The sequence below is a fragment of the Camelus dromedarius genome, chromosome 27 (assembly GCF_036321535.1).
Source record: "Camelus dromedarius isolate mCamDro1 chromosome 27, mCamDro1.pat, whole genome shotgun sequence".
NCBI classification, from domain to species: domain Eukaryota; kingdom Metazoa; phylum Chordata; class Mammalia; order Artiodactyla; family Camelidae; genus Camelus; species Camelus dromedarius.
This window is the reverse complement of record NC_087462.1, coordinates 6,748,995-6,772,069: the sequence shown is the minus strand read 5'-3', so window position 1 is coordinate 6,772,069 and position 23,075 is coordinate 6,748,995. Positions and strand designations below refer to the sequence as shown.

General features: G+C 39.8%; 1 protein-coding gene, 1 non-coding gene and 1 pseudogene across 2 annotated transcripts; 2 read left to right on the top strand and 1 right to left on the bottom strand.

Annotated features, from left to right (window-relative positions):
- Nucleotides 1-4,559: 4,559 nt before the first annotated feature.
- Nucleotides 4,560-14,052, bottom strand: LOC105105403 (zinc finger protein OZF). The gene is made up of 6 exons (XM_064480281.1): nucleotides 14,031-14,052; nucleotides 12,678-12,751; nucleotides 11,924-12,050; nucleotides 7,042-7,214; nucleotides 4,833-5,933; nucleotides 4,560-4,751 (listed from the first exon to the last, which is right to left on the bottom strand). Exons 1-6 carry the CDS (start codon nucleotides 14,050-14,052, stop codon nucleotides 4,563-4,565), a joined length of 1,686 nt encoding a protein of 561 aa, XP_064336351.1. The 3' UTR covers nucleotides 4,560-4,562.
- Nucleotides 14,053-19,279: 5,227 nt separating this feature from the next.
- Nucleotides 19,280-19,416, top strand: LOC116148554 (small nucleolar RNA SNORA2/SNORA34 family). Its single transcript, XR_004132082.1, has one exon. It is a non-coding gene; the product is annotated as a small nucleolar RNA SNORA2/SNORA34 family (small nucleolar RNA).
- A 1,839-nt stretch (nucleotides 19,417-21,255) lies between these two features.
- Nucleotides 21,256-22,153, top strand: LOC105105404 (olfactory receptor 7A10-like; annotated as a pseudogene).
- The last annotated feature ends 922 nt before the right edge of the window (nucleotides 22,154-23,075 follow it).

The window sequence follows — 23,075 nt, the reverse complement described above, 5'->3', positions numbered from 1 at the left end:
AGGGAACATGTCAAGATAGAAGACAGGCAAGAGGCAAGTGAATGCCTTGGTTCTAAACATTTTATGCATGTACTCTCCTCATGGTTTCCCCTGGATAAATTTGTAGTAAAACACCTGCCCTCACTTCCCAACATCAAAGGAGGAAATTAGGTTACCTGGATGACGTCACCGTGCAAGGATGGACTCTCTCCTAGAGATGCAATGATGCATCTCTCCTAGATGTTGAATGACGGAGACTGAAGCTCTATGAGAGGAGAGGAGCTGAGTGAAGCACCAGGCTCCTGGGCTACAGGGATCATCTCCGGGAGGAGGCATAGGTGTACTGTTTCTTTACCAGCGAAGGGCTATTGAGTGAGGTTGTCACACACAATTTCTAGTCTCTGTACCTCTGGAGGATCAATATCCAAAGGTCCTCATTAGCCAAATGATTTTATCATTTGGATGGCAGGGAAGTACAAATTCTTAAAGACCAAGAAGATATAATGGAAAAATCCAAAGTGGTTGTTGATTCCCTGATGCTTATGAGGCCAAATGTTCACCTTTCACTTCTCCACCTGTTTCTGCTCACATCTGTTTCACGTACAATGCAACACTGTGATGTGGACACATCATCCTTCTTTAACTGAATTCCAGTATTCCTTTTTCACACACACACAAAAGATACAACCAATGCATATCTATGTAATCAATGATATTAGAAAGCCTGGTTATAATTGTAGGTGTGAAATTTATTTACTTATTTCAGGTTTATAAGAAGGAATGAAATTCTGACACATGCTACAACATGAATAAACCTTGAAAACATTAGGCTACATGAAATAAGGTAGGAAGAAAAGGACAAATATTGTATGATTTCAGTTATAAAGTACCTAGAATAGGTAAATTCATAAAGATAGAAAGTAGAACGGTGGTTAGAGGGGAGCAGGGGAGAAGGACTGACTTTTGAAGAGTACTGGAATATATTAAACGTTTATTTCTGTACTGAGAATAAAGTCACATTGATATTGATGGGGTGATATTGAAATATTTGGAAATATTTCACTGGAAGTTTATTTGCCCTGATTTTTTCATTATATTGGAAGAACAATTCTGAATTTTAATTCTTTTTAAAAAATTTTTTAATTGAAGTATCATGAGTTACAATGTGTAATCGCTGGTGTACAGCTCAATGTCCCAGTCATGCATATATATACATATATTTGTTTTCATCAAATTTTCATTCTTGAGTCACTTGTTTTAATTGCTTACATTTAAAATGCTTGAATGTCTCAGTCTTTAACTTTTAGATTGTGTTATCCTCTTAAGAAATGCTTAACTTCTCTGAGGTCATAAAAATACCTTCATATACTGTCTTCTGAAATATTTAATCATTTGACATGTGTGTTTAACCCATTCTGGAACTAGGAATGGGAAAACTGGGAAGCTAAACTCACTCCACCCCAGCCCCATTCACACATACACACACACAAACCCAACCCCAACCAAAAACAAAAAAATAAAAAAAGGAGGGAAACTAGAGAAATGTAGAATATCTTCCAGATTTCTGGAAGGGATAATTCATGCTCAGGTGGAGAAGGATTCCCTGGAATTTAGAAGACAGAGTAGGACAGGAACCATAAGTGATGAAAGCTGATTGCAAATTGGATGGACGCAGGAAAGTGCATATAGGAAGAAAAGGATCAAAAATTTGGAATCTCATTTATAACCTAACTCCACTGAACCTTCTCTTACCTCTTGGATGTCCTCCAGACAGGCTGGTTAAAAATAGATAAATTGTTCAATGCATTTCTCACTGCACTTATTGGGGGCACTTCAGATTACACTGGAGCCATCCATGAGTAATTCACCTTTCCTCTGGATATTGAAAGACGGGGATAGAAAACCTGTCCCTAGGAAGGGCAGATGGTCCAAGTAAGGAAATCGGCTCCTGGGCAAGAGGGATTACCTCAGAAGGAGACTCCAGTGTGCTGTTACCTGACCTGAGTAGGGCTGTTGAGTAGAACGGCCACAGGTAGACTATTCGCAGTCTCTGTGACCCCAGGGGCTCAATTTTCAAAGCTCCTCATTAGCCAAATGTGTACTGTCGTTTTTTCCCCAAGGCAGCTCAGATCCTTAAGGAGCACAACTCTTAGAAGGGAGAACTCCTGGATGGCTGGCTTCCTGACCCTGAGAGGACAGGTATATGTCAGTTTCTTCCTACCTATTTCTTCTCACCTCCAGGGAATCTCATTCTTGGATTCTTGGATCTACCCTGAAGGGAACAGATGGGCTTCTCCTTAGACCAATTCCCAGCCTTCTCTGAGCCAGAGATGATCACTAAAGGACTAGAGAACCAGGGTGGTGTAAGTCCCCACAGGGACAGAGCCTCAGAGATGCAAAGAATGTATCATGTCATCTTCACTTAAGAAAACTTTCTCCTTTCTTAAAGTCCCTACATTAATGAGGTTAGTACTACTGCAGGAAAGAAGTAGCAAGGAAACCAATTCACTAGTTACTTGGAGAGGCGTTTAGAGGTTGCATGAAAAAGACATAAACTAACAACCTCAAAGAAATCACAAAGCAGCACTAATCTTAAAGGAAACAATAGCTAAACTGACTGCATGAACACTGGGAAACCCTCAGGAACATATAGCAGTGCTCTGTACCACCTCTTCAACTTTGCTCTAAGTGTGAAAGTAGTTCAAAATAAAAGGTTTTAAAATCTTAAAAATCAAAATATAGCACTACATACTCATCAAAATGGGCAAAATGAAAAGGGCAATGTGGAATACTGGCAAGATACTGGGAATGTAAATTGGTGCAACTACTTTGGAAAATTGTTTGGTAGTATTATATGACCGTATGTATTACATACAGCCCAGAAACTGCACTCCTAAATATATACCTAACAAAAATATATACAATTGTGAATCAAAAGATACGTACAAGAATGTTCATGGCAGAAATAAACTACCTCAGCTATAAACAACTCAAATGTCAAAAATGGTTAAATGATAAAGTGTTCATATTCATTCTGTGGAAAACTATGCAACACTGAAAATAAACTCCTGCTAAATAAAACAGCAAAAATGAATCCTGAAAACAAAATGTGGAGCAGAAGGAGCCAGTCACGAATGATAACGTATGATATCAGGTACAAGAATGCACGTAACTCTGCAAACATACCAAAAACGATTGAATTTTACACTTCAAAAGGGAGGGGGGGTTACAGTATATTAAAGTATACCTCAATAAAATTGTTTTAAAAATACATGATTCCGTAGAGTACTTACATCATGGTGAGAGGAATCAGGGTGATTAGTGATGGAAAGAGAACATTAAAGATAATTCTCAGGTGCTGATAATGTTGTGTATCTTGACCAGTGTCTGTAGGAGTTAATATAGATTGTTGTACCTATAAAAATTCATGGAGTTGTGCATTCTTGGACATGTTAAATGAAACCAACAAAATGTGTTGTAAAAAGTTCAGAATTCCAAGGAGAATTTAACCATTCATAATCTTCATGGGGAGATTCATTACAGACCTTGTGCAGCAAATGGTAGGTTAGGAGACATAAAGTGTGTAAGTGTACGGATGATATGTAAGCACAGCTTAAGAGACTGATCTGGGAGGAATAAATTAGGAGCTTGCAATTAGCAGATACAAACTACTATATACTAAATAGATAAACAACAAGGTCCTACTGCATATCACAGAGACCCATATTCAATAGCTTGTAATAACCTATAATGAAAAACATGAAAAATAATATAAATAACTGAATGTATATATAACTGAATCACTATCCTGTACACCAGAAACTAACACAACAGTGTAAATCAACTAGCCCTCAATAAAAAAAAAGATGACGGTGATTGATGACAAGAATACAGGAAAAGGGTTCTCAAACGTTGCTCCTGAAAATTAAGTTTGCTGCAACATTTATGAAAAGAAACTGAATAAGATATTTTAAAACTATATACATATATACTTCAACATCCCTTCTCAAAAAAAGCTTTGTTTAATAGGTAAATATCTATTAAACATACATCCCTGTACCAAATACTCAATTTAGTTACCATATATAAAAACTGATTTAATAAAACTGATCTTCTGTGGACCATACTGGTTGGTGACTGTAGTCAGCTAGAAGTGAAAAAAACCAAAAACCTTCCTCCACCACCACCACCACCACCACACACACACACACCCTCCCCCCCAAAAGAACACACTGAAAACACGGTGGCTTAAAACATTAGGTGTTTATTTTTCTCAAGTAACAAGCCTTAACAATAATAAAATATTTCCCCTTCAGTGTTATCACAAATCTTCTAAGGGATAATGAATGAATAGATTTTGCAGTCATTGCATAACTCAGGTTTCTTTCACAAACATATGATTCAGAGGCTTTCTCACATTCTTCACAACCAGATCTCTGGTTAGCATTTATTTGGCTGTAAGTCTTAAAGTTTGAAAGTTCACTGAAAGAGGATGCCATTAAAAGGGGATTTATTTTGCATGGGTTCTCTCATGACGCTGAAGGGACAAGGGCGTACTGTAAGTTCGCCCACAGACACTGCATTTACAGGGTTTCCCCAGTATGTATTCTTTTGTGCACATTGAGGTTACACTTTACACTGAAGGATTTCCCACACCGATCACACTCATAGGGTTTCTCCCCAGTGTGTGTTCTCTTGTGTATTGTAAGGGACACATGTCTGCTAAAAGCTTTTCCACACTCACTGCACTTAAAAGGTTTCTTGTCCCTTGTGTGTTTTTTCATATGTCTCCTGTAAGATAAGAGGCCACGGAAGGTTTTCCCACATTCCTTACATTCAGGTGTCGTCCTCATGTGAATTTTCTTGTGTAAAACAAGGAAAGATTTCACTCTGAAGGCTTTTCCACACTGACTACATGTAAAGGGTCTTTCTCCAGTGTGAATTCGCACATGTTCTTTAAGGCACGAGTGATCCCTGAAAGCTTTCCCACAGTCATTGCACTTACAGGGTCTCTCTCCAGTATGAATCTTCTTGTGTGTGATAAGGGTACAGCTCAGTCTAAAAGCTTTCCCGCACTGATCACACGTGTAGGGTTTCTCTCCAGTATGTATTCTCAGGTGTGTCTTAAGAGATGACTGACTGCTTAGTGCTTTTCCACACTGGCTACATTCAATAGATTTCTCTCCAGTATGGATTCTCTTATGTCTTTTAAAATATGGGAGAACACTGAAGGTTTTCCCACAATCACTGCATGTATAGGGTTTCTCCCCAGTATGCGTTATCTGGTGCATCAACAGCCTAGAGCTTCTACTGAAGGTTTTGCTACACTGATTACATTTGTAGGGTTTTTCTTCTGAATGAGTACCTGCGTGTTGCCTGAGAAGTGAGCTGTCTCTGAAGGTTTTCCCACAGTGATGGCACTCATAGGGCTTCTCCCCAGTGTGAATCCTCCTGTGGCGTGTAAGGTAAGAACTGGAGCTGAAGGCTTTCCCGCACTGATTACACTTGAAAGGCTTTTCTCCAGTGTGGGTTCTCATGTGCAACTTAATGGACGAGTTGCTCTGTAGCACTTTACCACACTGACTACATGCAAAAGATTTCTCTCCAACGTGATTTTTTTCATGCTTCTCAAGATGTGAGATTGAATTTAAGACTTTGCCATAGTCACTGCATTCATAGGGTTTCTTTCCTCTGTGTTGTCCCTCGTGCACAGCTAAGTAAGGGCTCCTGGTGAAGGCATTTTTATCTTTTTTACATTCATAAGAATTCTCCCCAGGAAGAATTCTCCCATGTGGCTTAAGATGTGAACAATCTCTGAGGGGTTTTTCAGAGTCAAGGTGTTGATGGGGTTTCTCTCCAGGGAAAATTCTCATATTCTGGGCAATGCTAGATTTCATGCTCAAAGCTTCAACAATTTCACTGCATTTAGTGGGATTGCCTCTGTGAGTTTGTTCCTGTTGATTAAAATATGAGTTTTGATCACAAGATTTATCATGTTCATTATATTGATTGAGAATCTCCCCCAATATAAATTCTGACATGTCTATCACTTTATCAGTATTAGAATTTAACATTTTCCTAGTGAATATGCAGTTTCTGAGTTTATCAGCTTGAATGAGCTGACTGGTTTACCAGATGGCTCCACTGAAGCCTCTTCAGCAGCTTTAACATGAAACTGCCTTAGAATGAATTATATCGTAAACATTTAATATATAAGTCCATTATGAAAACATTTTCTTTGGAGATTCTCTGTAACCATTTTTGGAGCTAGGTTATGAATCTCCCGCCAATCAACACTTAGAGAATCTGCTGCTTTCTGTTGGTGAAGTGAGTGATACCACTTGCCTCAATCACCCCCTAGTCCTTCTCTGTCATACAGAATTCTAGACTTCTCATGCAGAAGACAAGAAATTACCCCATCTGACTCTTACCTTCCTGCCATTGAGTGCACATTTCTCCAAAACACCTTGCTTATTCGGTGATTGTTTGGTTTTAAGGAGAATCATTTCACCTGAACAAAGTAGGGGAAAGTTTTGGAAAAGACAAGGTGACAATATGTTGACAAAAAGCAGGTAATGCCCAGACCCAATCGGAAACAAACGGGAAACATCACCTCAAGCTTCTACAGCATGGAGTGGTGAGATGATGATGACAAAAAAATAAATAAAAAAGCAAGGCCCATGTGGCTTTCTCTTCGATTACTGACCCTAAACGTAGGACAACAATGTGAAAGAAGAAGCCACTCATGATGAAAGTAATTAATGGCACTTCCCTTGTTTAGTATTTCATGTCATTTACTAAGGAATGATTCTATCATGACCGAAAGTCATGTCGACAGGTAAAGGCTGTTATTACATACGCAAAGTGGGAAGAATCAGACAATGATTCCAAATGTAAATACCAAAGAGCAAGCCAGGTCTTTCTCTCAAAGCACAGGAAAGTATGAAATGATAGGTAAAAAGTGAAAGATGAGGGGAAGCTGGAACTACACGAGGAAGAGCACACCACATGGTCTCTGCTTTCCCCTTAAATGTACAGGGTATTTTTTTTAAGTTTCCTTACCGCCATCTCATAATGCACCTCCTCCTCACCCCAACCAGACCTGGTAGGCAAGACATTCACAGACAACCACGGCTCACCTGGACAGCTGTCTTGGTGAGTCCTTCTCTCTGCTGCCTCCATGTCATCTTCCTGCTCCATCTGGGTGATGAGAGGAGGTTTGCTGAGTTGATGTCCTGTAATTGGGAACAATACACATGACAGGACCATGCAGAGTACAGCAAAAACTGTCAAACTGTGGTGACCACTTGGTCTTTGAGGTTCTGAAGATGGGCAATTGTGACTTTACAGGCAGCAAAATGATGACAAACTTCTAATAGAGAAGGCAAAAGTAAAGCATTTGGAAGATCAACTTCCAGAATGATAGAATGAGGACCATGGTTAACTTGTCCTCCCACTAAAACAACAAATGATGGGCAAAACTAGAATCAATCATTTCAGAACTTTGGAGATTAACCAAAGCAACAAATGGAAAACTGTCTATCCAAAAGAAATGACTGAATCCTGGTAAGAGAGGCTCTGTGACATTTAAGAATATTCCCATCCTTCCACCCTCCCCAGCTCAGTGGCACAGTGGCCAACACCAGCAGCCTTACACTCAACAGAGAGGTCTGACTGCTTTGGGAACTCTGTTAAAAGAACCATCCCCAGAACAGTCAATCAATCAATATATTTTTTTCTAAACTTGCAGCTCTCTAGAAAATTTCTACACTCATGGTATTGTGGCTATTTTATTTTACTCAGAACTCAGCCTAGAAGGAAAAAAAAGCCCTTAACTTCAAGGTATTACCAAAACAATAACAACCTGGAGTAACATTCCCAAATGCTTAAGGCTGTGATTTTACAGAAGACTGGATGGAAATTTGAAAGGAAAACCAAGAGAACCAGACAACCACATGGAATTTTGAAAAGCTCCAACAAGTTCCTGGGGATCTAAAAGGCTAAGTGCATGAGCAAGGTGACGGACGTGCCCAGGAAAGATCCAGGAAAGAGTAAGTCCCAAGTCACTCACCTTTGGTTGACTTTAAAGACCCTGTCCAAGCAGGAAGTGAGCGCTAAGACTGTCTTATAAGTTGCCTGGAGCTTAAAGCTGTGACTTTCCCGTAGATCCCCTTGGGAAAGGGTGGAAGACATACAGGCAAGGCATTTAAGAAAATCTTTACCAATCACTGGTGGACGATTGAACTATAATGACCAGCTAGTGACTCCCGGAAGTCAGGCTTTTAAATATGTGCTTAAAAAACCACTAGGAGAATACACTGTGGCTGCATACTGCAGGGAATACAGAATCTGGAATTCACCTAGAAAAGTCACTAAACAAGTAAGCACCAACAAGGAAAAAAGAAAAAAAAAGACAGCAATGAAACCAAATCCCCCTACAACTGAGTTCCCTTATCGAGCCTATGATTAATCTCTCTATCTGGAACTTTATGCTCTTTCTTTCTTATCCCCTCTGACCTCAATCCTGTGCTAACTGAACATCAATCGACCACAGCCAGATGACTAAAACTGCTGTTGTCGACAACATAATTAATGAACTAAAATTGCTATTATAAATATCATGATTAACGTACAAACTCAGGTTGTTTCTCCAGGGCAAGAGGAGCTAACAGACTCCCAAATCACGGACCCGGCCAGAGAATCTTAAACCAGAGACATCCTGACTCTGAAACTATGATTAAGAAATGTCATAAGGTGATGATTAACCTCAGCCTCTTTGTTCTTCATCTTTTAAAAAACCCCTCACTCAAAGGCCAGGTTGGAGTAGAACTGAGGCTTTTCTCCCACTCTCTTGATTGGTGCCCTGCAATAAATATTACCTTGCCGTAACCCGGTGTCAGTAGGTTGACTTTGCTGTGCATCAGGGGAATGGACCTGAGTTTGGCTTGGTAACAGCAACAACAAACGTTGATGGTAAGAGGATCCAGTACTAAAGTTGGTAAATAATTTAAAAAGTCCGGTTTTCAACAACAAAAAAATGAGGCGTGCAAAGAAATAGGGAATTATCCCACATATACAGGAGTAAGAAAAGCAGCCAACAGAAAATGTCCTTGAGGGTCCCAGATCTCAGATTTAGCAGACAAAGATTTAAAAACATTTATCATAAATATATTTGGTGGGGAGGGTATAGCTCAGTGGTAGAGTACGTGCCTAGCATGCACGAGGTCATGGGTTCAACCCTGGTACCTCCACCAAAAGTTATAGATAAATAGATAAACCTAATTACCTACCCCCACAAAATGTTTTAATTAAAAAATTTTTAAAGAAATAAATACGCTTAATGGAAAAAGACTGAAAACTTTCCTTCTAAAATGAGGAACAAGAAAGGGATATTCACTTTGGCCACTTCTAATCCGCAGTATCCTGGGGTGCCTAGCCAGAGCAGTTAGGCGAGGAAAAAAGAAATAAAATGCATCCACTTTACAAAGGAGAAAAACTGTCTCTATTTCCAGATGTCATGAGCTTATAAATATAAAATCTGAATGAATTCACAAAAAAAACCTATTAGAACTAATAAATTCAACATATTGCAAGGTAAAAGGTTGTATACAAAAATCAACTGTATCTCCATACAACAACGATGAACATGCCGAAAATGAAATCAAGGAAACAATTCCATGGCGATCATTTTGTAATGTACAAAAATATCAAAACCATTGTGCTGTGCACCAGGAACTAACACAGTGTTATAGTCAATCATACTTTAAAAACAAACTCAGAAAAAAAGAGATCAGATTTGTGATTATCAAGGGGTGGGAGGTTGAGGGAGGGAGAATTAGAAGAGGGTGGTCAAAAGGTACAGACTTCCAGGTATAAGATAGGTAAGCACTAGGGGTGAAACGTACAGCATGATTAATATAATTAACACTGCTGAGTGTCATATGAAATTTGAGAGTAAATTCTGAGTTCTTACCACAAGGAAAAACATTTTTTCTTTTACTCTGTATCTATGAGATGATGGATGTTCACTAAACTTAATCATTTTATGATGTATGTAAGTCAAACCATTATGCTATGCACCTTAAACTTTTGCAGTCTCGTATGCCAATTATATCTCAATAAAATTGGAAGAAAAATTAAAAAATTTTAAATTTGAAAATTAAAAAGGAAAACAATTCCATTGCCAAAGTATCATAAAGAAAATACTTAGGAATAAATTTAACAAAAGAAGTCGAAGTCTTAGATGTTGAAAACTACAAAACACTGTTGACAGAATTGAAAGAAGACCTCAACAAAATTCTCACCTGGATTATTTGCAGAAATTGACAGGCTAACCCTAAAGTTCATACGAAAATGCAAGGGATCCAGAATAGTCAAAACAATCTTGAAAAAGAGAAGTAAAGTTGGAGAACTCACATTTCCCAATTTCAAACTTACTACAACGCTCAGCAATCAATAGCATTGGACTGGCATAAGGGTAACATAAACCATTGGAATAAAATTGAGTCCAGAAAAAAATACATAAATTTGTACATAACTTTGACTTTATCAAAGTTTAAAACTTCTTTTCTCAAGCATTATTTTTAAATTTTGGTGGGGATAGTTAGGTTTATTTATTTCTTTAAATGGAGGTACTGGGGATTGAACCTGGGACCTCATGCATACTAAGCATGCACTCTACCACTGAGCTATACCCTCCTCTCCAAATTTAAAACTTTAATGCTGCAAATGATACCATCAAAAAAGTGAAAAGGCAACACAGAGAATGAAGGAAAATACCTGCAAATCATATATCTGAAAAGGGATTTGTATCTTGAATATATAAAGAACCTTCATAACTCAGTAGGAAAAAAAAAAAAGACAATCCAAATTTTAACTGAGCACAGGATTTAAATGGATGTTTTTCCAAAGAAGATACACAAATGGTCAATAAGCACATGAGAAGATGCTCAACCTTATTAATCATTAGAGAAATGCCAATCCAAACCACAATGAGATTCCATTTCACAACTGCTAGAATGTCTATAATCCGAGAGACAGGAAATAATAAGTAAAACTGTGGAGAATTAGGAACCTGCATACATTGAGGGAATGTAAAATGATACAACCAGTTTGGAAAACAGTCTGGCAGTTCCTCAAAATGTTAACCATAGAGTTAACAAAAAACCCAGCAATTTTACTTCTAGGCACAGCCATGCCAAGTATGTCCTTACAAAAATTTGTATGTGAATGTTTGTAGCAGCATCATTCATAATAGCAAAGTGTCAAAGATCCAAATGTCCATCAACTCATGAAAAGATAAACAAAACATGGTAGAACTATGTAAGAGAATATTATGCAACAACAAACAGGAATTCAGTACTGATATACGCTACAACATGGATGAATCCCGAAAATATTACGCTAAGTGAAAGAAGTTAAGTCCCAAAAGACCACATGTGGTATGAGTCTATTAATATGAAATGCTGACTAGGCAAATCTACAAAAAGGAAAGTAGGTGGGGGCAGGGTATAGCTCAAGTGGTAGAGTGCCTGCTTAACATACATGAGGTCCCGGGTTCAATTCCCAGTACCTCCTCCAAATAGAAATACACAAATAAACCTACCAAAAAAAAAAGTTAAAAAAAAACTTGGAAAAAAAAAGGAAAGAAGATTAGTTGTCACCATGGGTTGCAGGCAGGGAAGAATGAAACACCCTGTAGGTAGGGCAATGAAAATGTTCTGGAATTAGTGGTGATGGCTGCACAACTCTATGAATGTAATAAAAACAAAACACTGTTTTGTATACTTTTAAGCGGGTAAATGATGGTATATGAAATTATATCTCAATATAGCTGTTTTTCTTAAAAGCATACAGTCTGCATCACAAGGTGACTGGGGCTTGCTCATCCCAGAAATCCATGCCCCAACTCAGTAAATCAATCCCAGGGTCGTGCCAGACTTACCCAGCGAAGCCAGGTTTCTGTAGTTCTCCAGCATCACATCTCTGTACAGTTTTCTCTGAGAAGAATTCAGCAATGTCCACTCTTCCTGGGTGAAGTCCATGGCCACATCCTCAAAGGTTATTGAGTTCTAAAATATCAACACATTCTGTCTCAACCAGCAACCAACCCTAACAGTGTTCCCGGGGCGGGGGTCACGGGTAACAGTGCTAGAGATGGAAGACTGTTTCACAGTAAACTCAAGATTCTGAGGTTTCTTTATTCAAGCCAGGACTCAGTTCTCAGAATCTCCCCTTCTCTATTCATGTCCACTCCTTAAGGGATCTCATCCAGGGAAGGATTTAAGGCATCTCTAACACATGATGAAATATGTCGCTTCATCCCTAACCTGCGAGTTTTCAGTCTTACTAACTTCTATCTTCAGAGTCAAACAGAGACATGAACACACTGCAAGAATGAGAGAAATGTTTGCTAAATGAAAAAATTATTTCCCAAGAGTGGCCACACATTTTCTGAAGCTAAGACAGTCTTACAACCTCCTTTTACTTTTTACTTATTTTACTAACAGGACTAAGCCAGAGGGATGCCTAAAAAGTGTAACTAGCAGGGTAATAGATTAATTTTTTTTGGAAGTCCCTGAACCATCATAAGTCTCAAAACGCAGGTTGGGTTGTGAGGTTCCAGAGTACTGGAAGGAGATGCATTCACCTTAGGGAACGGGAAGTATTTTAGGAGAAAGAAAAAAGTTTTAACTCACCTGTAACCCAGAGTGGAAGTTTTCTACCTCTGTGATTCTCTCATGGGCACAGGAAGGGTCTTGAACGGGCAGAGCTAGATAAGAGAGTGCCATGAGCATCTAGGCACATGCATTATTGCAAACATTCACAAGGCTCGAAATTGTCCGACATCACCTGAGTCACACATACACCCACAAACACACACACACACGCAATATGCATATTAGCCAGAGCTTCTCCAACCAGAGTCAGAAAATAGGGTACTTTGCTATCCATGAGAAATGGATTTATAGTCTCAATTTTCTTAGAAAGGAAACTGAAATTCAGAAAGGTTGAATTGTTATCTTTCCCAGCTTTATAAAACAAATAAATGGGATAAGGAAATGCCATCCCTAAATTTTCTCCCCCCTCCCCACCATGCACATATGCCCTTCCTCCAGAGTCCCAAAAGGGCATTGAATCAGCCATGAGCAAACTCTGGGGCTCCAAGGGTTCACAGAGCTCCATCCCCACCTCCTCTCATTTCAACCCCTTCTTCCCAGTTCTCTGTGGCTACTCAGCTCCCTTCCTTTGTGCCCACTCTAAGGTGCAGAGTCCACTTAATCCTGGTGAAGTCAATCTACCAAATATTGTGGATAGATGTAAGTCTGCCATCCTGCAAGTCTGTAAGTAGTAAATACACCCAGACAGCAACCAGGAGACCAAGAACTCCTCTTCTTGTTCCTATGGTCCGCTCCAGGCAGGGCTCTGAAATGAAGAAACATTAACAGGAGAATTAACGTGCTTTCTGTGTCCCCGTGGCACTTAGGACAATTCCATCACAGTGCATCAGGATGTGTTCCTTTCAGATTCAAACTGTCTTTGATCCTGGGTCTTTGTTTTGCATGTCATGTACAACCTAAAAGCAACATGGTGGGTATTCTTGACTTTCCCAGCCCTAATGTATATCCTCTACATTATCAAACCACATTACCCACCGCTTATCAAAAATCCCATCTCCACTGAAATCCTTCACTGGCTTCTCATCCTATTAGCACCAACATATAGGCCTGACCTATTAAAGTCACTGGCACCTGACTCCCATTCATCATTTTAACTCCCATCCCTGCTTTGATTCAATATGATTTCATGTTCTTGGGCATAAACTAGCAAACACCCATGGCTTCCACATCTCAAGCACACACCTTCAACCTATCATCACTTGAGACTCCCGCCCTCTCCAAGGCAAAAAGTCAGACATCCCACTTTCTGAACACGGTTCCTAAACATCCACCTTGTTCACGTTTCAGTTCGTATTCCATCCGCTTTCCTAACTCACAGAAGCTTCCAAGCTACCCATCCCTCCTATCTTGCTGTTTATAATCTTCACTTACTTGGCACTACATGAGATGCCATGGCCCGTCACTTCAACAATATATTTTCCAAAACCTCGAATTCCTCTCTGCCCTATTGTAACACCTGGCTTGGATAATTCCAACCATTGTCTATTCTGCCTGGGTAATTCTTACCCAACCAGCTATACGGGAAGCACTAAAAGTTTCAGGCCACATACTCTAAATGGGTCCTCAACACTAAGGAAAAGCCCAACAGGCAATTCAATCTCCTAGTTTCCTAAGACCTTTTCACAGTTTCTCCAAGATTTTGAATTCCATATGGTCTCAACTTTGCCTCTTCAACAGCAATGATCTTACTTACATCTTACTTTCCAGAGAAACTATAACAACGATGAGAAAGATTTCTCATCTTCTTGCCACTAGTTCAAAAGTAGTTCCACAACAGCATGGTTTCTTGCACTTTGCAAACAAGGATGTCTGCCTTCTTATCTAAAGTCAGCATCTCCTACTTTGCTATGCCAGGTTTCCCATCCATGGCACCACTGACATTAGGAGCTGGACACTTTGTTACGGGGGTAACATCCTGCACATTACAGGATGCTTAGCAGCATTGTTGAACTCTACCCACTAGATGGCAGCAGTATCTCTTCCAGTTGTGAAGTGGGGGGTGGGGGGAGTGTTTCCCAGTATTACCAAATGGCCCTTAGGGGGCAGTTGCCCTGCCAGGATCCACTGGTCTAATCACTTATCTTCTCAGAAAGCTTGCTTTATTAATTATTCCTTTGTTCTTTTCCATCACCATCAACTTCTCCACTGTCCTCATACCTTTAACATTGAAACATAATCAAATATCTCCCATTTTGAAACAAATTCATGCCTCGAGATCCACTTAACCTTCCAGTTACTGCTCAATCTCTCTTCCTTTCCACCAAACTTCTTGAAAGAGTATCTACCCTCTCATCCTCTCCATTTCTTCACCTTCCTTAACACTCCAACCTGGTTTCCATCTCACCATCACTTCATTGACATCATTCTGCCAAGACTGCCAAGGAATTAGGAGAATTTAAGCCTGTCTTTGACTTAGTTGGTCCCTCAGAAATTCCATCACTACCCTCTTCTATAAATTATTCTCTTCCCTGGGCTTTCGTGACCACAGTCTTACCTCTCTGGTCATTCTCTTACAGACTCCTCTACAGTCTCCTCTCCCACTGTTGACTGTCTTCAAGGCTCAGTCCTGGCCCCTACTTCTTGCCTTATTCTGTGTGTTCTGTATTCTATAAGCATTCCTTTGAACTTAATTTCTATCTCTATGCACATTATACCCAAATCTCCAGTTTGATATCTCAAATTTAAGCTTTAGAGCCATATAGCCTGTTGCCTTTTCAACTATGGCCATCTAACATTTTTTTGTAGGCACCTCTGATGAAACTTGTCAGGCGGAACTTATCTCTTCCAAAGAACCTTCACTTCAAACATTTGCACTAGGTATTCAGAGCAGGCAGAAGGCATCCTTGGTATCACACCCTTTACCCCACCCCACAGCTATTGTTAACTGAAACTGAAGATTCATTATTCGATAAGCCCTTCTCCTCTCCTGTGGACTGGAATCAATTAAAACCCACAGAATCCTTGACTCCTTTGCCTCAGCCCACAATAGCCACTGAAATTTTAAAATAGAGGCTCTCTCTCCCCCAACCCCTAAAGGCAGCAATCACCCGAACCTAAAATTTTTTTATAGATTCTCCATGCTACCACAGTAGAAACCGACACTCGGACTAATCCAAGCCAGGACCTTCTCTCTCGATCCACCCAAATCCGATCATTTATTTAATGACGCTTTCTCCAGAAAAACCCTCCCAACTACTGAGCTGTCCCGCCTGCCCCACCCCCTGCCACACAAGGATGATTCTTCCTTGTTATTTTTCTGTCCATTTAAATGTCATTTCCTCAGAATCACCTTTCTTGTGAGCCCCACATTCAATATAAAGCCAGTCTCCTCCTGTGTTACTGTCTAAGAGCTCTTTCTATTCTCCCTAAGTAGCCATCGTCACAATTTATAATTACATATTCAGTTCTTTGCTTACTTATATTCTTCCTCTTCCACTAGATTGTAATGTCCAAGAGAGTGGTCTTATTAAAACCCTGTGCCCAATCACTAGCACATCACCAGCCACTTTGTAAAGCGTACGGTATTCTGGGTGAAGAAATTAATGAGTACGGATTGCACCTTCAATCCAGCGTCATCACTTTGTTCTACTTTGCAACCATCAGGAGTCTAGATGACCATCACTCATTCCTAAACTCAATACTCCTCCGTAATCTTTTCTCCAACAGTCAAGTTCATCCATCAGTACTCCAGCCTTACCATGCTGCTGACTGCTAAACACAGATCTAATCGTTGGTGCCCCTGTTCACAATGGCTTCCTACCAGCCTTGAAATTAAGCCTTAGACTTGCTTTCAAGATTACAGGTCATGTGGCTGGGACTCTTGCAATCTAGTTCACCTTTCTCCTCTCTTGTTTTTTTTTTCAGCCAAGTCCTGTCTTGCTCACTTCCTGATACAGTCCCAGCTCTTAGCTGCTCCCAGGATTTTGCATGTGCGGAGCCCTCCTGCTAAAATGCTCTGCCTATTCCTAACCCCACCACAGCCCAGCCCATCGCCTGACTGTATCCCAGTCATTTCTATGACTGCAGATTGCGGCTTCCAAAACTTTTTTTTCTCAAGAGACATTCTGAACCCTTAGATTGAGTCCTCCACTGACACAGTCTCATTTAAAAATAACTCAAAATCAGCTATCACATACACCTAGGCTTAATGGCTGCACTGCAAACTCCAGGGGACCTAACCCTTATAAATTTTGTTTGCCATTGTACCCATGGGACTGAGCAAACTGTAACAAGCTCAGAGTAGGCATGTAATAAATATTCGTGGACCACCGAAAGGCAACAAAAACTCCCCTGAGAATCTTCTAGTGTGAACACACAAAATGATATGTTACTGACACATATGTGACAGTAAATGATAAAAGCAATGACGTCTATTAGTGAGGTTTTAAAATAATGTGAATTCTATTTAAGTAAAAGAGGCATCAAATTCTTACTCTTGTAACCAAATCTCTTGCATTTAAAACCAAAGTTAAAAAAAAAAAGTTGATACTTAATTGGTCTTCATTATGTTTTATCTGGTGGTGGTGGGAGGATAAATATTTAATTAACACAACTCTAGGTCAAAACCCATTCCATACAGAGTCAACTGAACTCTAATTTCAGGTAGCACCTTCATGAAATTTGCATCACTTTTTTAAGAATCTCTCGACTTCCCAGTGTGGGGAGTTGTTACATTAGCTGAGCTTGCTTGACCTCTTGAGAGTAGAACTCATGATTAAAAAGGTAATCGATTGCCCACCTGACACCCTGTGCACAAAACTTATGTGGATGAAAAGTTGTTGCCCGCCATCTGCCTCTACAAGGATGAAGTCACTAGTCACTGCGGTCACTGACCTTCAGCAGACCCTGAAAGGAGTGCAGGGAGATTAGGAATGAGGCACGCTGTGCTCTGGGAAAAACTGGCAGAACAGGCTTTCAGATAGTTAGATATTCTTTGGGAGATTTTATGAGCCCAATTTCTTGCATCTTCTCATATTTAGAAAAGCACTACAATCATTAACAGAGACATCTGCCCCTCGTGACGAGCAGCAACCCCCAGCAACATCCTGCCAAAAGCGTGTGCTCCATTGCATGTATCCCCCCTTCACTAAAATCACATATATACTGACCGCCCTCCACCTCTGCTTCGAAGCAGTTCCCCAGAGCTATCTGAGAGGCTGTCTCCTGAACTATAGTCCTCATTTTGCCCTAAATAAAATTTAACTCGCAACTCTCACATTGAGCATTTTTTTTCAGTCGATGACTACCCAACAAAAACAATTGGAAATTTTCATTTCACAAGAAACCTCAATCTCAACACACACCCCGATGTTCACAGTCAGGAGCAAACATTCTGCAGGTTAAAAAGTTATCTTACAAAGTGAAGGGCAGTGGGGAGCCCCCGCCACAAGTTTTTATTCATTACTTACCAAAACACAGAAAGTCAGCTTGAGCCAGGCTGGTATTCAGACACTTCTCATCTACAGCAAGCTTTTGGTCTGAATGCATGCACAAGGTCACCGACTTTTATCTATGATAAAATTGAAAGGATGACAGGATTAAAAGACACACCCTGTTCTCCTGGATTAGATTTACACAGTGAACTTTATATAGGATTATCTTCAGTCCAAAGAATACGCCTTGTTTACCCTAATTTCTTTTAACTGTGTAAGTGAGGACGCAAGCTCAGTTGTCCTTAGCATCTGCAGTGCCTTTTGTAAAATGGCCCAGCTCCTTTGGATTCCACTAGTTCCACATCTTCGGATTCAGCCAACCGTGGATCCACCTACCTGTATTCAAAAATTTCAGTAGAGTGGTTCCCTGCCTATGGAAGTCTCAATGGTTGCATATTTCTACAGGGTAATTATCACTCATTAGTTGAAATAAATGTGTACTGAGTACTTACTGTATACTATGCACTATCCTAAATACCAGGAATGTAAAATAAACAACTATACACACACACATACACACATATATACACATGCATAGAAAAATCAAGTAAGTAACAAAGTTTTTGTAGATGGCAAATGTTGGAAGAAAAGTAAATGGTAATGCAAAATAAATGACCTATAATTGTTGAGCACAGGCATTCCTTGGGGAGCTGACGTTCCAGCTGAGACCTTGACAAGGCTGATCACACTTTGTGCTTGACAGTTTAGGCTGGACTGATTAGGACCGGGAGATCCTTTTTTTATGAGAGCTCCCAGCACTGTAACTTGTACGCTCTGCGTCAGGCGCAGATCCCCACCTCTCTTCCACGCGCCTGACAACAAACCATTTCCTGACTCATCTTTCCTGGTATTACAATATTTAAGGCAGTTTGTTAAGTTTCAATACACTCCCCCACTTCTGCACCATGCCCACCCTGCCAGTCATCCACCATCAGCCCCACGCCCCACCCTCACCCCCGCCCACCCCCACCCTCCCACTACCTTCCCACCCCTCCCATCCCTCCAGCCTTCCACCACCACCACCCCACCTCCGCCCACAAAGCAGATTTTAGCGAGCTCCTCCCTCCCTCCCCAGCCACTGGTCCACTGCCTTAAAGCTTTGTCTCTCTGCTCCTTCCCTGAGCTGTTTCTGGCTAACCCTTTGCTCTTCTTCCTGTTGCAATAGTCCCCCTTAATAAAGTCTTTCCTTTGGCCCTGAATCAAGGCCAGCAGTCTGGTGAAGCTGTTGGTTTCAAGCAGGAGCCTAGAGAAGTGTCTTTCTGTGGCCTGATGGCCATTTCAGAACTTCGGAAATGTAATGGTCAATTCATTGCAAAGAAACATCTGAGTCATTGGTGATGGATGTGGGCTAATACTTGTCTGTAGTTGATTAACAGTGGGATTCCAAAATTTAGAGATCCCTGATTTAACTTGTTTATTAGAATTATAATACAGTTAAATCCAGTTATTACAAAAAAATTTACTGTGGGTTTTCCACAAAAACAGTAGGATGATTCTGAACTGTGAGCTTCCTTTGAATATTACCCTTCTGTATGATCAGGGTCCTGATTTGTGTATTTTAGACCTTATTCAAATTGGAAACTTACATTTACTCTTGTGCTGTAAAACTTTTTGAGTTGTTTATTGGATTGTGAAAGTGTATCTATATTATGGACATTGAAAAAGCTACTTTCACAGTAAAGCATTTGTTAAATATTTTAAAAAAGAGAGAGAAAACAAAAAACAAAAAAAAGGAAAGAAAGAAAATAGGAAAAAACAAAGTCTTTCCTTACTAACATTTGAAGTGCTTTTTAAAAAAAGAATTTGACAATCTGAATTACAAAAGCCAACTATGGGAAGATTTAGGAGAAGACATTTAAAAAGAGAGAAACAAAGTCCTTAAGGCATGAATAAGCTTGAGGAGTTTGTAGAATAGAGAACCCCCTCTCCCTGGTGAGCTGAAGTCCCCTCCGCAGAGCTGACCTTACAGCTATTTCCAACTCTGCCTTCAGTGACAACCCACTGGTAGCTTGAATTTGGGGGGAGGGGGGAATTTGCACCACAGAAATGGACCAGTGCTACAAAGCAGACCATTTACTGACTTCCCAGCAAACCACTGACCCTAATCTTTGGTTCCTTCATTTCTTTTATGGGTATAATAATGGCACCTAACTCATGAGTGGAAACAATTTCTTGGCTCACAGAGAGGGAGGGTGCGTGCTTAACATGCACAAGGTCCTGGGTTCAATCCCCAGTACCTCCATTAACAACAACAACAACAACAACAACAACAACAACAACAACAACAACAACAACAACAACAACAACAACAAGATAACTACCAGGGAAAAATTAGTCAAAAGAAATAGGCTATAAAATGACTCTTTCTGAATTTCTAGACATGGTCCACATATCTGGCTCTTAAGCTTCCTAGCAGCCAAAGAAATAAAAGAAACATATATTTATAAGAGAAAATAAACCAGTTATACAGAAAAAGCATTAGCTATTCTTGATTTAAGGGACAGGCAGGAATTTCCTGTATGAGTGTAACACTTCTGCAAGAGACACAATAGAGAGACTCGTTCAATGTTTTCTTATAAGTCTCTCTCACTGTAGACTGATGACAAATGATAAATCATGGCAAAACAATTCTTTTGATGGAGACGTTACCCAATAGAGTGGTTTGATCTAACTGTAAACTATAAATATTTAAAAGAATGGATTAATGATGTTATTTCTCACAATGAGGCAGTAGAGAATCTGAGCTCATAATTTCCATCGGTACCTGAGATTTGCAATTCTGAATAGATTCAGTATAGAGTTAACTACAGAGTTAAAATTCTCTGAGAAAATGAAGTCATCAAACCAGGTGGGATGCTGAAGAAATGACTAGAATTTAATCATAGATTTTAAAATGGCATGCAGGCATAATATTTTCTTAAAAAAAATTAAATAACACTTGTTTGCATTTAAAAATTTAAGTATTAGAAAAAAAATGTAGGTACTTAGAAGTCTTTCAAAAGTTACTTGGTGATGGAAGAAATAAGTAGGGGAACTTGAAGGGAAGAATTGTTTAAATATTATTAGAATTTAAGGCAGAGGTAAAAGACTTCTCTCAAATAAGTGATGCCTGTGTGTCTGTTTCACGGTAATTCATGCCTCCATTTTCCAGCAGACTCAACAACATGGAATCAGAAAACCAGACAGGTGTCTCAGAATTCCTCTTCCTGGGTCTCTCAGGAAACATGCTCATCATCCTGGCCACCATCTCTGACTCCCACCTCCACAACCCCGTGTACCTCTTCCTCTTTAACCTGTCCTTGATGGACATCTCCACCATAGTCCCTAAGATGCTGGTGAACATCCAGACAGAGAACAAAGCCATCACCTACTCAAGGCTGCCTCACTTAGGTGTATTTTTTCATGGTTTTTCATATGTATGGACAATTTACTCCTGACCATCATGGCTTATGACCATGTGGCCATCTGCCACCCTCTTCATTACACAGTCATCATGATCCCCTGTCTCTGTGATCTCCTGATTCTTCTCTCCCTGCTCATTAGCGTTATGAACGCCCTGCTCCACAGTCTGATGGTGTTGTGACTGTCCTTCTGCGCAGACTTGAAAATCCCCCACTTCTGTGAACTTGCTAAGATCCTCAAACGCGCCTATTCTGATACTTTTATCAATGACGTCCTGGTCTATCTGGTGACTAGCCTGTTAGGTGTTGGTCCCCTCTCAGCTTTAATTTTCTCTTACGCTAGAATTGTATCCTCCATCCTGAGAATCCCATCAATTGGTGGAAAGAATAAAGCGTTTTCCACCTGTGGGTCTCACCTGTCTGTCGTTTTCTTATTCTATGGGACTTGTGTTGGAGTGTACCTTGGTTCTGCAGCTACTCTTTCCTCCAGGAGGAGGGCTGTGGCCTCAGTGATGTATACGGTGGTCACTCCCATGAAGAACCCCTTCACCTACAGCCTGAGGAACAGAGACATGAAGGGATCCTTGAGGAAACTCATCTCTGGGACACTTTCCTTCTCATGATTCTGTCATCTGCCTTGGGTGTGGGCTTCTAGAATGAGTCAAATGGAATGAAGTATTATGATGCCAGAGTTCCTGACTCTTCCCTAATTCAATTCTCATAGCAAAGTGATTGCTCATGGGTTTTCAAGTCAAATATCTTTGTATTCAATCCCTCTAACCTGTGTTTTACTACTTGTCATTTATCAACTAACTTAACTCTCTGAGTTCAGTTCAACACCTATAAAATAGGTAAAATACTACACACTTAATAGTGATGTTAGGGATATATCACATATCTAGGAGTATATAAGATAATTTAATACATGTGTGCAGAAATTTGTCTATATTAAGCACTCGTAAAATTAAATGAATAATTATTAGGTGTTAAAAAAGTTAATTATATCTCAATAAAGCTAGAGGAAAAAGATCATCAGCTGTGCAGTGCATGTGTTAATAGACTTGTAGTGAACACTCAATTTGCTTTCACAATTGATAAATCAATTCTCATTCCCCCTCTTGCTCTTTGAGTCATCTTCATTTTCCTTATTCCTGCTGGAATCTATGCAGAGAAACAGATTTTAATAAGTCAATTGAGAGTTCTTATTTAATCCATGAGTTATAAAGAAGTACACTTCTTAGTGTCCAAATACATGGAGGATCTCTTTTCATTCTTTTGTGAATGGTTTCTACTATTGTTGCATTCTGGCCAGAGAACATACACTGCATCATTTTAATTCTTTGAAATTTATTGAGATTTGCCTTATGCAGCACTTGTGGTCAATCTTGGTAGATGAACTGTTTGTGCTGGAAGATCAATGTGGATTCGAAAACGACTGAGTGCATTTTCCATATACGCCCAATAAGTCAACTTGGTTAATCATGCTGAAATCTTATTTTTACTGATTTTTTTTGTTCTCCTTATTTTATCAGTTATGGAGTGATAGATGTTAAAAATCACCCAATGTGATATTGAATTTGACT